The following is a 17,575-nucleotide window of genomic DNA, read 5'->3' as shown; positions in this document are numbered from 1 at the left end:
TGTGGCCGCACCTCAATGTGAAGTTGCCTACATATCCGTTAGGAATCAGGCCGAACGTAGCTCTAACCGAACTTTGAACAAGTGTATGTATACCTCAAAGAGGTATTTCAAGGGTTGTAATATGGTTAAGTTGGCGGTTCAAAGAAGAAAAGGGTACAAGGCTCAAGACCCGATAGAATCCCCAACATGTGTAATTATGAATTTGGATTTTTTGAATTTTGCAAGTTTATTTTCAACATTTTTTTGCTTTGATTTTTTTTTTTCATTCTTTTGAATTTATGTAGTCAATCTCAGATCATGCGGTCCATCACTCACATAGCATTCATGTTTCTCAGGCACGGTACCAAACACTCGATGAGAGACGCAATTTGAGACGTGTTCATATCAAAGACATTGGAACACTTGCCTTTAGACATTGTTTTATTGTTGCTTTGCTGCTTTTTTTTACTTGCTTTTTGAATGTTATACAATTACACATCTTTCAATCCCAGGGTTTAGTGAATGTGGGTTGAAGAAATGAGGGCCAAACGTTTGATGAGGCTCAAAGTGGTTGATGAAGAAATGGAATGTGATTGAACGGTTAACAGGGAATGACAAGGTTGCAAAGGTGTCTCAAGTCATTGGTGTACCTTGTGTTTAGTTCGGTAATTGACTTTTTTTTTTCTAATCACATGATCGAATGTAAGAAAGAGATGCTCATTTATGAAGAAGGTAAGAAATGTGACACGTAGACACATGGATAAGGAGAACCTATGCTAGATTTTTTAGGGGAAAGGGTTTGAAACAAAAGAAGATGAAAACATGAAATCTTGGTGAGAATCTTGCATCGTGCTTTGTCTTCATGGCTGTTTATGAGTTACTTCTTGTCGCCTGCTGAGGAAAAAAGTTTCTTGTTGTTGATGCTTTGATTGGAAGGAAAGAGGGAAGGAGTGATGTTCCCCTGGCCTTATTCTTCCAACTATTGCTTAGTGATTTTAGACTCAAGTACTGTGTAAGGAAGAACTCACTTAATGCATTCACTCAATACTCAGATTGAAAAGAAGAGTGTATGAAACGATTTTGAAAACTGATGGGAAAAACTCCACTCATTCCTATTACGACAAAAAACGACGCATGCATGGTCCTAATATACGATCATAAATAATATAGTGCATTACTCGAAGACAAAGTGTGTGCAATGACTCAACATGTGTGATTAGGTGAGTTTATTAAGACTCGTGGTATGATCGCATGGTTAGACATGAGGACGTTGTGAAAAACAAAAGACCCAATGACCAAATAGCACGGAAGACTAAAAGACAAACTAACTTGATTAATTTTGTCCAATTTTAATGTTTATGTTATTTACTAGGTGAAAACGGTCCATTGGCAATCATTAGTCATAAATAAGATCAACCACAATCAAATACAAATAACACATGTTAAGGTTAGCACAAAAAAAATCACAAGAAACTAGGAAGAGGACTAGAATTCTAGAAGAGTTAGGACTCATGGATATAAAAAAAATAAATAAAATAAAAATAAACATCTATAATCCTATGTTATACGAGTTGACACGGATTAAAGGACTTGGCTAAAACTATCTTGACACGAGAAGATATAAAAAAAATTAAAAAAAGAAGAAGAAAGTTGACGCTAAAAAGACACCAAAATTGGACAGGCTGTAATATATCGGTTATAAGTTTTGATCTGTGACTCTGATTGGAACGAAACCAACTCTAAATGAAAGACAACGCTCGGGGATACAGATCCATATGTAGCACGACACGTAACTCTTTATAGAACTCCGGCAATGACCAAAACAAGTTGACTCTTGTGCAGTATACGGGAATAAAAATCCGGGTGACTCAAAAATAAAAAAAAATAAAAAATCTATGGTTCAACTCTAATAATAAAAAAAGGTTTGATAAGAGAAAAAAAATAAAATAAAATAAAAAGTCAAAAAAAGCACATATAAGCACAATGTCATGAATGATGCAATGAAGTTCGCAACCTAAAGTCAAGTTCTGTGTTTGACTATGGTCAAGCTTAAAAGGGTGTCAAAGGGTACCATGGTTAAGAGTTTGGACGCGTTAGCAAGGCAGCCTCCCTTGAGGGTGTATGCCAAAGGGCGGCTCCGCGAGTTCGTGATGAAATCGAACTCGACTCCATGGTTTAGGTGGATTTAAAAACTCGGATGTACCCTTATTGCCTTGAGCATTTTCGGGTTGATAGAGCATAAATCCCCCGGGCTAGCCACATACGTAGAACACGTACTATTGTGGCAAAATAGGTGACCTAAAATTGCATATGCAGATGTGACAATGCCAATTAAATAGTAGGAATACAATTCACGAATCTTTCAAGTCTCATCCACTCATCTTAATTAAATACCAATCACTCAAATCGATAAATAACCAAGAATCCTCCCCAGTGGAGTCGCCAAATTGTAGGCGTCGCTCAGAGTGCGCCTACGTTAGAGCATGTTGTGAATATGCTTGGCACTCATAGGAAGTGGGAATTGACGTATACGATTAGGGACAAGGAAAGAAGGGAGCCGCCAACAAGTTTTTAAGGAACTTGTAAACCGTTCACGGATCATAAAAGGCAACCACGATAAGGGGACAACGATTGACCCGTGAAGGTTACACCCCATTCATAATCCATGAGATTACTAACTCCATATGGTTCAGAACCACGTAAGGAGGATCGGGGATGATGGTACGAAGTGAGTCATGGAGTCACATTCGCCCGTATTGGCCTCTACTCGATTCTTATAGTGAAAAGTGATTCATTCTGCGCGTTCCTTTAAATTGCTACATCATGAATAAACCGTTAGTAACTTCAATAAAAAATATAAAGCAAATAGAATTTAAATTAAATTAAATAAAAAAGTAGAGTTAATTTGGTCCAAACCCTCATTTATTTGTACCTTTCAAGCCTTGGTTTAGGACGGAACCTCAAGTGTTATATGAACTCCTTGGAGTGCTTAAGGGAAGTATTTTGAGAGAATAGGATGGCTAGTATTTAGGCTAAAGAGGGAGAAGAGAATTATTTGATGATCAATCTTGTTGATTACTGAAAAAGGGGATATATGACCTCTATTTATAAGGAAAAAAGAGGGTCGAAGAATCAAGAAAAGATAAGAATTTGAATTGGATAAAACTCTTGCGATAGACAGTAGTTTTTGCGGTTTTTGTTTTTATCATATCTTTTGATCCAAAAATCGGAATAAGATAAATAATATGTCGTTGGAAAGCTCTTGAAATATAGTTTATAACTCAATTATAATCAGATTAAAATATTTTTTAGAATAAAAGATATGGCCAAAATAGTGAAACGGTGTCAGTTTTGGATAGAGTATGACATTTTATTCATATCTTTTCCGTTATAGCTCGGAATTGATATTATAATAATAGGAAGCAATAAAACATCCTAACATGATACTAGGAATCAAAATAACAATCTAAGGATGATCATAATATCAATAAATCAATTAAAGCACTTACTTGGATGCTTCGTACCTCTTTCTAATAACAAAATACACACGTTAGTAACTTCAAGGAAAATATAAAATCAAAGAATTAAATTAAATAATTGAAATAGAGAATGAAGAAAGTTTAGAATAGATTTGGGACCAAACCCTCAGAAATATCAAACCTTTCACGTCTAGGGGGAAGGCAACTTTGAACTTGGCTAGGTGTGTCTAGATCTTGTGAATGCGGAATTTTGTATGCAAAAGCTAGTTTAGAAAAGAGAGAGAGAGAGAGAGAGAGAGAGAGTAATGAAGAGATTCTTGATGAGAATTGGTGATTGAAAAAGGGGAGATATGACCTCTATTTATAGAAAAAAAAGGTCGAAGAATAAGAAAAGAATCCGAATTTGAATCGAAATAGAACTCGATGGACAACAGTTTTTGCGGATTTTGTTTTTATCATATATTTTGATCTAGAAGTCCAAATAAATCATATGATATGTCGTTGGAAAGATATTGAATTCTAATTTCCAACCCAATTAAAATCAGATTAAAATCTTTTTTAGATAAAAAGATATGGCTGAAATAGTGGGACGGTGTCAGTTTTTGATAGAGTTTCATATCTCATTCATATCTTTTTCGTTATATCTCGGATTTAATATTATAATATATCATTGGAAAGATAATTTCAAGATATATCCAACCATATAAGATTTGGATAAATATTATGAGGCACAAAATTAATATCTGACTGTCTTTGAACATCTTTAAATTCAAATAGAATTAGGATTAAAAAAAAAAGAAAGTTTTTATAAAAGGAAAGTTTTTATTTAACTCAAATTCTTTAATCTTTTCTTTTTAAAAAGGATAATTAAGATCTTTTAGAAACTTATAAAATCTTCTAATTAATCCTAATAGTTTAGGAATAGGATTAGACCTTTGGACCCTCCACATGATCATTGGGTCGTAGGTAAAAACCGGTTTGGGCCCAGTTTAGTATTTTGGCCATAACTTCCTCATTATTCATCGGAATTGGGCTTATAATATATCATTGGAAAGGTATTTTCAAGCCCCATCCAACTACACTATTATTGGACCCATATAATGGACCAAACTAAACTGGAATGTACGTTTTAAAAAATAGGGTAAGAAAAGAAATATTTTCAAACACAGAAAGAAGAGATATTTTAATAAAAACATCCTCATCACTAGACTTTTCACACTTTCACTTTGTTCGATAATCAAATGACGTGAAAGTTATTCATCACTGTGTTTGGTTTTTGGGAGACACATTTGGGTGTCTACAATTATCTTATTAAGCGTGATTACAAGTACAAATTCCCTTTAAACATGCATAAAAGCGTGATCAAGCAATAACAATAATAAATCAAGCAACATGATAATCATAATAACAATCATAATCATTATCACAATCAAAATAATTATAATCATAATCGAAGTAACAATCATAATTAAAATAATCCTGTTAAAGCATAATATTAATAGCAAGATTCTAGGCATGATACTAACAAGAATAATAACAAACCCTATCATGTCACTAAACATTAAACATCAAATCTTTAGCCCAACATGATACTAATATGATAATAGGAAAGAAAATATGAAGCATCACAGAAAACATAATTGATATGGAAACTTATTCTTACACTAAACATGATTCTAGGAAAAGCATACTAACATGATACTAGGAATCAACAAAATAATCTAAGCATGATTTCTATATCAAAATATCAATAAAACAATTAAAGCACTTATTTGGGTGCCTCGTTTCTCTTTCTAATAACAAAATACACACATTAGTAACTCTAAGGAATATATAAAATCAACAATTAAATTAAATAATTGAAATAAAGTGTTAAAACCTTTCACGTCTAGGGCGAAGGCAACTTGGAACTATCAAACCCTCAGAAATATCAAACCTTTCACGTCTAGGGCGAAGGCAACTTCGAACTTGTCTAGGTGTGTCTAGTGCTAATGTATGAGAAATTGTGTTTGTAAAACGCTAGGCTAGAAAAAGGGAGAGAGAGAATAAACTTTAGCTTAGAGAGAGAGAAGAATTAGAGAATTCTGGTTGAGAATTGATTATTCTGGTTATTGAAAAATGGAGGTCCAGGGACCATATTTATAAGAAAATAGTCTGGAATTGATAGAAACGAATCAGAGTTCGAAAAGGAATAAAACACGCTTCTGTCGCCAACGATAGGGCTTGTCGCCAGGCGACAAACCAAACCTGTCATTTGGCGATGCAGAAGGTTTTCCACGCGTTTTCAACGCGGAATTTACTTTTTGATAAAATCAAGTCGTAAAGTCCATACGAAGGGTAAAATTGTAATTTCACTTAAAACACTTCTTTTATTCCAAATAAAACTCATAAAACATCATTATCAATCCTAATCCCATTAGGATTCAAAAGAACCTTCTAGAAAATTCTAGAAGACTATAATCAATCATAATTGCATTAGGAATGATAATTCATAATAGGCCCTCCTCTAGATCATTGGGCCGCATGTAAAAACCAAACCGGACCTAGTTTAGTATTTTGGTCATAACTTCCTCATTATCATCGGAATTGGGCTTATAATATATCGTTGGAAAGCTCTTTTTTAGCCTAATCCAACTAAACCACTATTGGACCCTTATTATGGACTAAACTAAACTGGATTGACTATTTTCATAAAATAAAGTAGGTTTTCGAAAACATAAAGAAAGATTTTCAATAAAAACTAACCGCAACATTAGACTTTCCACACTTTCACTTTATTCGATTATGATTCGATGCGAAAGGTATTCATCACTGGGTTCAGTTTTGGGGAGACACAAATGGGTGTCTACATCACGTATTTGTGACGTGTGTGAAAGTGACACTAAAGTTAGGCTGTAAAGGCTAACGGTATGGAAAAATATTTTGAAAAGAGTCAAATGATAGTGACTCTCAGGCTAGGTAAGCTAATGATGTAGGGATCAAGCCCCCAAATCTACCTCTAAATGGAAAGGGATGAGCACGCATCCGAGATCCCTTGATATGATTAATTATGAACGTAAATATGAATGCATTTTTATTACGGTCGCACCCCAATGTGAGGTTTCCTACATATCTGTTAGGAATCAGGCCTAACGTAGCTCTAGCTGAACCTCGCACAAGTGTGTGTGTATACCTCAAAGAGGTCTTTGAAGGGTTGTAACGTGGTTAGGCTAAAGGTTGAAGAAGAAGGGGATAAAAGCTCAATACCTTAGATAAGCCCCCAAGGTGTACAACATTGCTTTTGAAATCTTTATATTTTTATGCTTGAGGTTTCCTCACTTTTGAACTCTTTTTTTTATATATATTTTTTTCTCTCTCTTTTTTTTCGATTTTGCATATTTTTTATACAAGTGTAGGAAATTCCGATCATGCGATCTATCACTCACTTGGCATTCATGTTCCTCAGGCACGATACCTAGCACTCGATAAGAGACACAATCTGTGACGTGTTTATATCAAAGACATGATATTAGGCACGGTAAACATCAATAAATAATAAGACATACATCATTTAATTTTTATTGTATAGATATCAAACATTTTGAAAGACTATTAAACATAATCGAGTGATAACAAGTCAACACACGTACTTACGCACAAAAATAAATATGCTAGTTGGACATGATTACCATTCCTTATTAGAATGAAACAGAGATTTGATAGCAAAAATTATCTAATTCCGTTTTTTGATGTCATTAGAGATATTTTCAGCATCCATAGCAGCTCCGTAGAGTCCCCTTCTTGCTAGACCAGCACAATACAATCCATTTTTACCCTTCCAATTATTAGGAAAACTTTGCTTTGACAATCCATCTTCATTCAGCAGATAATCATCTCCCCATTAAATCACCAACGAAATCATGATTAAATAAAAATATATCAAGTGAAGTGAATATGACTTAAGGTATACAATTTGACAATCATCATTTTGAAACAATGATTACATCAAACATAACCAATTGTATTTAAAATGGATATTGTTTTAGAAGTTGGATTTTAAAACCCACTCTGTACACACTACACAACACTTTATGTTGGACCTCTCTTCACTAATAAACTATCATAACAAATTATGATAAAAAATAATAATAATAAAATTTGATATGACATCGTGTCATTATCTGGTGTCAAACAAATAACTCATTCATCTTAATTTTTTTTTTTTTTTTTTTTTTTTTTTTTTTTTGTCTCATATGATCACAATGTAATCCAAAAAACTTAGTCCGAACTTGATCATATTTTTAGAAAACATCGGTTTTCCTATCATATATGTCATCATAATATCATCCAAAAACTTTATCCGAACTTGAATATGTAGACCATACATGCATACATATTTACCTTTAGCCATTGATTTGTGGCCCTTTTAAAACCAGTGGCAAAAATAATAGAGTCGAAAGCATACGATCTGCCATCCTTGAACAACACATCATTGCCTCTTATGCTCCTGATTGCCGGCAAAATCTGTAACATTTACCGTTCCATAATAATAATCTCAACGTTACAAGTTGCAATTACAAAAATATGACGATGAATAATTATGTAGCACACCACACCTAGGGACAGTGATTAATGTTCACATGCAATGTGCCCTGCTTTGCTTTTTCTTGTGTCTAACGCATTCACACATCATACTAACTTAATAAATCAAAGCTACCGCAACAGCTAATTTAGGTGTAATGTAATTAAGCTTGCATTTGATTGATTATTTCTAAATCTATAGCCCTACTTAGTTACTACTCGTATTATTGGCTATTATTATAGATTTATAGCTATTAATTGAGTTGTTGTATGTCGACATATCATATAGTTGTGATTGACTGTTAAATCTGCTTTACAATCATAAGTATAACTTGTAGGTTGATCATACTAGGATAGTGTACGTCACTGGGTCTTAGTGAAAAACAAAAGTGGTCCTATAATGATAAGACGGTTTTACATAAATGCTTTCCGTTTGAATTTTTGTTTGTGTTTTGTGAGCTATGTTGAATCATTTAGACTTTTCCTTTTATGTTTTAATAACTTAACATTTGTATCAAGCTCTCAGCACTCAAATTTATATAGGTGATGGAGACATTTCAACAATAATAGATGTAGGGTTGTGAGACAAAATAAAATGTCTCACAACATAAAATAATATAACAAGTGTACTAGGAAGATGGAGAAAGGAAGAGAGATAGAGAGAGTGAAAAAAGGGTGGTGCGGGGCCCACTTTTTTGTCAGAAATAGTTTCACGTGCAAAAAAGACAAAAAAAAAAATTTGAGGCCACTACTATTGAGAGTATATTTATACCATTAGGGATTTTTGTAAGTACCACTGAAAATATATTGTGCATTATTGAAAGTGTATTTTATATCAATGAAGCTTCAATGGTATTATTTCACAGCCTAATGACACATTAGTGACTCTATTTAAAATACCACTGAAATTATATTTTGCACCCTTAGACATTTGAGAATGTATTTTGTACTACTAAATCTACAATGTCAAAATTTAAACCCCACATAAAATGACCAACTTACCGCCGTGAGACACTTCTTAATATCTCTCAACCAGTCGTTCCGAACAACTCCAATGTGAGAAACAAAACTACTGTATCTAACTATAAATCAAGAAACTAACGATTTTAAGAAACTAAATAAGAGCGTGACTTAAGTTCTTCTTTTTCTTATCAACAAATAAAGCAAATTATTGATATGTTAGATTTTGGGGAACATATAAAGATTGCCAAATAGTTGATTGGTTGGGAAATAATAATACCTGAATTTCACCAGATTTGATCTTTTGTAAAGACCCTTGATCAATAATTGGGTATTTACCAAAGGCAACTTTTAAATAGAAGGGACCTTCTTGCGGCCTTGTCAACCCGTATTTGGTCACATCTCCATATACAATTTTACTAACGAGCACCAACAAGTTGTCCACCCATTTTAATGGTAAATGCTTCAAAAGAACTAGTCCCATGCTCACCATTCCCTTGGACAATATGTGAACCTACACAAAAATTCAATTTGTAAGAGCTTTATCAATACTCATACAATTAATAATGATTGATGATCAAGTGTGTTTGTTACACGTTTTTTCAATTTTTAAATATAACTAGGAATTGTTATATAATATTACATTTACAGAATTTTATAACCATTCCATAATTACTAAAGAGTGTTACATTTTTTTACAAAGTATGAAGTATAATTTAATTTCTAGAATAGTGGAATTTTCTTTTTGTTTAAATCGAGTTTCTAACCTTTCTTGTTTTATAAGATAACATATGGAACATCATAAACTAAATTGAACAAGGGGAAAGGGGTACCATTGTATCAATAATAATAATGCAATCACTCATTTGTTATTAATTAATGTATTACAAAGTCAATTATGCAATTAATCATAAGTGTACTACTTACAGTTAGATCTACATCTACTCCTAAGGAATAAAACTTGGGTTCTTAAAAAAAGGGAATAAAATTTGGGTTCTTAAAAAAAAGGAATAAAATTTGGGACCATTTCCTCATATGGAGCTCTTGAGCTCCTAAATACGATCAATTAGGCGTGCTTGTGAATTAACCCTAGATATTATTTAATTAATTGCGATACATCTCAAAGTATGGTATAATATAAACTCTCATTTTCTTTTAGTATAGTAGGGAGCTTAATAAAGTCAAAGAAAAATTAAAAGCAAGTTATTCCCCATTTTACGCAAAACAAACCTACCCCAAGATCCTATGGGCTTTAAAAAAAATAACAATTATACTCCATACTCTTTCAATGAAAGGGTATTTATACATGTAATAGCTCTATTTAGGGTCTGTTCATATTTACTGAACTGAGCTGAACTGATTGGAACTGAACTGAACTAAGCTGAAATGAATATTTTATGAGAGAGGGAAATTAAGAGCTGAACTGAACTGAACTGAACTGATTGGAACTGAACTGAACTGAACTGATTAGAGCTGAACTGAACTGAACTGAACTGAAAATAAGTAAATATGAACAGGCCTTAATATATTTTTAAATCTGAAATTAATCTAGAAATGCATGATAAAACACTTATAAATTGTTATAATACATGTTATACTTGCTTATATATGCATGTGATGCATGAGTTAAGCAATAATTAAAATATCTACATCAATAGTTTTAAATAACAACCTAACTAGCCAAAGTTAATGAGTTAAGAATAAAGATAATCTGATTAAATTAATTATAAAAAAAACTACAAATACAAGTATACAACCTTATAGAAGTCAACAAATATAGAATTTGGTGTGAAAAATCTAGCATACAATAATATACATGTAAAACTAGTAAACAATTTTGTAAGCGAAAAAACAAATGATGAATTAGGTAACGGTTGCAAGGTTAATACAAAAATGATGGTGATTGTCGCGGTTGATAGAGAAACTAAATAATCACGAAAGTGTTTCTCTAGTGAAGATGAAGAGAATCTATAATTGAAAAATACAGAATTAAAGAATATCAAAAAAAAAAAAAAAAAAAGTAGGGTTTGTTAGTGTTATGCCCATCAAATCACGAAAGAGTGACACATAAGGATTTATTTAGGTAAATTATTGATTTATGGAAGAGTAGATTGATTAATCGAGGAAATCAATCTATCTATACTATATACTAAAGTAATCACCGGAGGAACACTTAGCATGATTTTATCAAAAAATTTCCCTCCGAAAGGCTCTTCTTTTGTTTTAAAAAAAGTTTATTAAAAAAAATTTAAAGTAAACATTATTAAATTCAAATTAAAAAAAAGTATTACATAAGTCATTTAATTTCAATTAACTCTATTTCAATTGACTATTATTATATCATGCTTTATAAATCCGTGCATTGCACGGGGACAAAACTAGTTAAAAGATAATATAGACAAAAAAAAAAACAGAAAAAACATCTATCAACCATAATTAATATATAATTAAAAACATTTTAGTTAATTTATCAAACCAAATTTTATAGGGATCGAGGCATGAAAAGCAATATCATTGATTAGTTCATATATACTCCCTACTTTTTTTTCTTCTTAAAAATTTACTCATTTTCCTTTTTTAGATATGTTTTTTAATTTACTCATTCTAAGGCCCTGTTCTCTTCACCTTAAAAAATAATATTAAGTAAAAATAATTTCATTTCAGTAAAAATAATTTCAGTTCAATAAAATTAATTTTAGTTCAGTAAAAATCAGTTTTCTTAAAGAAGAATTATAATAGAAAATCATGAAAAACAATTTCAGTTCAGCAAAAATAATTTCAGTTCAGTAAATATAATTTAAGTTCAGCAAAAATAATTTCATTTCAGTAAAAATAATTTCAGTTCATCAAAAATAAGGTGAAGAGAATGGGGCCTAACATATACCATTTTCAAAAATGGCTCTCACAACTTGTACTCTTACTAATACTATTTCAAAATTTAGTTTCAAAAATGATATCTATACTATATACTAAAGTAATCACCGGAGGGACACTTGGCATGATTTTATCAAAAAATTTCCCTCCGAAAGGCTCTTCTTTTGTTTTAAAAAAAAAGTTTATTAAAAAAAATTTAAAGTAAACATTATTAAATTCAAATTAAAAAAAAGTGTTACATAAGTCATTTAATTTCAATTAACTCTATTTCGATTGACTATTATTATATCATGCATTATAAATCCGTGCATTGCACGGGGACAAAACTAGTACTATATACTAAAAGACACACCAACAATGACACGTGTTATCTCCTGGTGTGTCCTTAGTTATTATTATTTTTATTTAAATAAACTACTTATTAAGAGCGTTATCATTGGTGATTTAAACTAAGAACAAAAATACTCCTCTCCTCTCCTCCTCTCTTCTAGGGTTTCTCCAAAATTTTGGCCGTTTAGGCCGAAAATAGTCTAATTTATTCAGAAATTATACTATTTCCGATCCTTTTCCTGTAATTTTATTTAGTTTTGCAATTTAGGTTTCAATAAATCTACACAAGTAGTGTAGATACTCGTTCGTCTCCCTATGGTGGAGTGTCTCCTGATGGTGGAGTCGTTAGTTTTTATTACTACACATATTTATAGATTACCGTGCATGACACGGGATCTAACCTAGTAATTTTATTAAAATGAGGGAATTTTTAATTTGATTGAAATGATAGATTGAATTTTTTTTAATTATTGATTAAATCAATTACTGAAATTATTTAATTTTGTAAGTAACTTGATGTAATAGAAGATGATAGATTAAACCATGACATTGATTGAATCAAATTTTTTTTTTTTTAGAGATCCGCAAGGCCGGGTGATGAGAATCGATCCCAATATCTTTTGGAATTGAAAGGGGAGCTCTAACCACTTGCATTGAACTTTCCCTCACTCTCATTGATTATTGAATCAATTGTTGTGTATTTGATTGAAGATTGACGATGAATCAATTTAATCCTTAAATGCATTGAATTATTACTTGTATCATTTTTATTCTTATTCTTATTCTAGTATTTAAAATTTTATGGTAGTCACCTTAAAATGGATATCATTAAACTAATTTTTAATTGGTTTATTTACTTTTTATGTTAAAATTAGTTATATATTATTTTTTTATATATTTAAAATCTATTTTTTTAATTTTTTTATATTTTTTTATTAATTTCTTAATTATTTTCAATTTCAAAAAAAATAAATACTGAATTTTAAAATTATCTAGAAAAATTTTAAAGAGAAAAAACCCTAGTCGTCTCCTCTCCACCTCAAATCCATATGACAATGAAGGAAGTAGTCCCTTAGAGCATGAGCAGTGGTGAGTTACTAGTAACTCACAACACTCTCTCTCCTCTTTGTGAGTTAGCTCACCATCGTGGAAAGTGACCCACAAGTTACTCATGGTAAGGAGCACTCCCCACTGCTGAGTAACTAGTAAGTAACTGACATGCTCATAATTTTTTGCCTTGGTTTTGCTATTATTCAATTATAAGATGACAAGTGTCACTTACAAAGAAAAATTTGTTAGGAGAGAGAGCAGTGAGTAACCTTACCATTGTAGATGAAAAAATAAGGTAACTCATAATTGTAACTTTAAGATAGTGGAAAGTGAGATGGGAGATGATTTGGAAGAGAGAGAAATAAATGAGGTGATTTGTAATGGTTGTGACTTGTGAGTTACCCACCATTACTCATAAAGTGGATACAACTTTCTCTTTTTTTTCAATGTGGGATATACATTTCAATATTCCTCTTTACTTGTATATTCTTTCTATATAGGACAACACTTTCACTCACATGAGAATTTTCTCATGAGCTCAACAAAATACTAAGACATTTTCAAGAGGACACCACAATCTTCTCTCTTGACTTATAATCTTATATAATAGAATTTTTTTTTTTTTTCTTCTGCTTACTTTTAGTTTTTATGTAATTTTAAGCCCCTAAGACTATTGATATCGCTTTTCTTTATGAAAAACTTACAAAAAAAAAATAAAAATCCGGGGGCTTAAAAAGTGGATCAATCCCACTAGTTCATTTATATGAGTACAAACAATGAAACAGTCAATAATATTTAATGCTTATCTTGTATTAAATCATCAATCTTTATAATTGCTTGACTTTCATGTTGTAGTTATGTATGATTAATCAACCAATAGCTATATTAAACTACCCCGTAGCACTTTCTAACAGAGTTTGTCACTTAAATCATTCAATTTTAACGTGAAGATTCACATGATCACATTTGATTTCAAATGTAATACTCAATTGGATCTTGCTAATGAATATGACAAAATATTACCTAAAGTGGTATTAATTTGGAAAAATATGACAAAATCACGTGTCGATCGGTGTAATTAATGTTAATTTTTAATTTAATCCTTCTAGTTTTAGATAGCTTATCCAACGCTCCCGGGGCGTTCGTTAGCTTTTGCATACTCAATTTTTTTTTTCTTTTTATATTCTAAAATTGTTTTCAGATGAAGGAAAGATAAATTGTAATTTATTGGATTTCTACAATTGATGATGTAAATGGATTTTATTAAAAAGTGACACGTATATGCCAAATTTGGTTTAGTTTGCTACATATAAAAATAATTTAAATATCCTTTTCTGAAAAATTATAGTTCTATTAAGTTTTGGCTTTTAACAAACGAGAACCATCATCGAAAAGAATTATCAAATATAGTCAAAGTTTTAAATAAATAGACGGGGAAATAGAGAAAATACAAGTTTATCAATATGATAAACAAAATTTGTTTATCAAATGGCAAAATTGTAAATAAATCAATAACTTTTTAGTAAATATGAGTTTCAATATTATTGATATATTTACGAAAATGCAATGATGACTGGGTATTTATGTTGTTGGAATGAAGGGGTGTAGCCAAGAGTTAAAAGCTAACTGGTGGTGCTCCTAGTAATTATATTTAGTCTAATTTTAATAACTGAAAACTATGAATAATGAGAAAATAATACTTTTCATACTTATTCTTTCCCATATTTTCACATTTTAATTTGGTATTCAACATTTTAAATTATGAAAATTATAAAACTTGTACTCCGTACATGAGTGTTACAATAATCAATAACCTACTGTCAATTATCTCTACAGAAGTGATAACTAACAAACATTGTCGTACTTGCATAATTTCACTTTCTATGGGTCAACTTGTGTGATGTATTAAATAATAATTGAATTGGTCAATTTGTTTATTAGGCACATACAATAAACATAATTTAATTTAAATCCTAACTTCACCTAATTTACGTATGTGCACATCTAATCAAGTAGAGTCAAGTTAGTAAAACATGTTAAAAGTATCTCAAAAAGAAAAAAGTAGAATGAATCTTCAAAAGTTACCAAACACCATTGAATATCATGATTTGTCATACCAATAAAATACAGAGTATTAAAAAAAAGAAAAAAAAATATTCATAATAAACAAAAAATATAAAAACTTTTTTCTTCCGCTTCTTATTGTTGTAATGAATTCTTCTATTTATTTTCTAATGTTTTTCTTAGTTAAATGTTTTTTGTGAGACAAAAAAGGTCAAAATACAGAATATTAAAACAACGGAGTAATGAGTAATAACAATATCGATAAGACACGATTAGAAAACTTACAGGGCTTCTAACAACGATGGAAGTTTTAGCACCATAATTAGCAAGATCAAGACCAATTTCAATGCCAGAATTACCAGCTCCAATAACCAACACACTTTTGTCTTCATATTCTTTACCAGACTTATATTGTGTAGAATGCACTACTTTCCCTTGAAAGCTACTCAACCCTTCAATTTCAGGACAATATGGATCACATGTTTCACCACTAGCCACCACCAAATACCTCCCAACATACTCCTCCTCCTCGTCGTTGTCCTCGGCCTTGTCCGTCACTTTCTTTGCCACGACACGCCATTTCTGTGTACCTTCATCTAACTTGGCACTCACCACGCACCTTTTGTACAAAGGCTTGATCCCAAAATGATCAACGTAGTTGTCCAAGTATTGTAAGAAATCTTTTTTTGGGACGTATTTTGGGTAATTGGAGGGCATATTCATGTGAGGAAGTTCACAATATTCCTTTGGTAGATGTAGGTGAAGGCGATCATACGCCTTTTTCTTCCATAGAGAAGCAAAACAATCTTCTCTTTCGAGTAAGATGTATGGTATCGAGTGGTGGGTTAGACAGGCCGCGGTGGCTAGCCCTGATGGCCCGGCCCCTACAACAATAACAGTCGAGTCAGCCATCGTATCTGACTGTTCTTCGTGCTTACTGTAAAACGCTTAATTTAGGAGGCGGCTTAGGATGAGTTTGAAATAATTTGGAGTTTGGAATGTTATTTATGTTCACTCGTTGAATGTGGACTTTTATGCGTGAAGTGTGTACACATTTTATACAAGTAAGAAAATAGAAAAATAGGAGTAGGTTTAATTGTATATAAATTATTATAAAAATAAAGGAATAATTGACTTGACTTGACGTATACTCGAATATCATGCATCTTGATTCTTGATTTGTAGACAAAATTAATGAGGCTGCAGCCCAGTGTGATGAATGAAGAATCAGCTTCCATCCCTCTCAATTATTTGCCCCATTTAAAGGCATGTTCACATTTACTGAACTGAAATTAACTGAATTGAACTAAATTGATTAGAGCTGAACTAAATTGAACTGATTGGAGCTGAATTGAATTGAGCTGAGATGAAATGAATATTTTATGAGAGAGGAAAATTAGGAGTTGACTGAACTGAACTGATTAGATCTGAACTAAACTGAACTGAACTGAAATTAAGTAAATGTGAACATGCCCTAAGTCATGTTTTGTTTTCTTTATTAAATTTTGGTTCTTTATTTAATTTTAGGTAGGATAGATTTAGAAAATCTCTACCTTTTTATAATTTTTATAGGGATTGTTTGAAATCATCAATCAATTACATAATACTAAAGGCGAAACTTAAAGGGATACTTGCCAGTATTTAATTAAAAGTTTTCCATATTTTCTTAATATAATAAATAATATTCATTGTTACATAAAAAGAAGGTTTGTACAACTATACCTAAATTATGACTTGTATTTTGTACAAAATCTATAATAAACTTCTTTAATTAAATATATCAAATAACCTTTATAAATATTACATGTATTTAATTTTATTCTTTTGTATATTTCTAATTTTTTAAAATATATTTCATACTTTTTAATATTTGGTGGATCTACTCATAATTTTTTAATAATTTTTGGTCAATTTAATGTCGTTATAAATATTTATCAACCGTGCATTGCACGAGGGTATAATCTAGTATGATTACTATAATATATTAATAATTACTTGGTTCATAATTGACATATTTTTTTTCCAAATATTACACTATACGGAGTATTACTTTATCTTTGCTATAAAATAGTATTAAAAAAAATATATTTATCAATCTCATTTATGTAATTTTAATATTTTAGTCTGTCATTTTTTTTTTGTTGAATTAAAATTTTTAAAAAATTATATTTGCATTGTAGATATATATTAGAAGATTGATTCTGTTGATTTTATAATGTGAAAAAAATGAACCAAACATATTGTTTATTACTAAAATAATATGATAGTCATATATATCT

General features: G+C 31.0%; 1 protein-coding gene across 1 annotated transcript; it reads right to left on the bottom strand.

Moving 5' to 3' along the window:
* Nucleotides 1–6,978: 6,978 nt before the first annotated feature.
* LOC110709967 (probable indole-3-pyruvate monooxygenase YUCCA10) lies at nucleotides 6,979–16,343 on the bottom strand. The gene is made up of 4 exons (XM_021888221.1): nucleotides 15,582–16,343; nucleotides 9,259–9,492; nucleotides 7,839–7,961; nucleotides 6,979–7,335 (listed from the first exon to the last, which is right to left on the bottom strand). The coding sequence occupies exons 1-4, from the start codon at nucleotides 16,206–16,208 to the stop codon at nucleotides 7,171–7,173; spliced, it is 1,149 nt and encodes a 382-aa protein (XP_021743913.1). The 5' UTR covers nucleotides 16,209–16,343; the 3' UTR covers nucleotides 6,979–7,170.
* Between the last annotated feature and the right edge of the window lie 1,232 nt (nucleotides 16,344–17,575).

This window comes from Chenopodium quinoa, unplaced genomic scaffold (assembly GCF_001683475.1).
Source record: "Chenopodium quinoa cultivar QQ74 unplaced genomic scaffold, ASM168347v1, whole genome shotgun sequence".
NCBI classification, from domain to species: domain Eukaryota; kingdom Viridiplantae; phylum Streptophyta; class Magnoliopsida; order Caryophyllales; family Amaranthaceae; genus Chenopodium; species Chenopodium quinoa.
This window is presented reverse-complemented; position numbering and strand designations above follow the sequence as displayed.

Bases quoted from the DNA above. Each gene is read 5' to 3' on its own strand.
- LOC110709967 (XM_021888221.1), bottom strand. From the start codon at position 16,208: ATGGCTGACTCGACTGTTATTGTTGTAGGGGCCGGGCCATCAGGGCTA. The intron at 9,493-15,581 runs GTAAGTTTTCTA...ATTTTTGTGTAG, and splicing joins CCATCGTTGTTAGAAGCCCT to GTTCACATATTGTCCAAGGG. The intron at 7,336-7,838 runs GTAAATATGTAT...GTGATTTAATGG, and splicing joins CCACAAATCAATGGCTAAAG to GGAGATGATTATCTGCTGAA.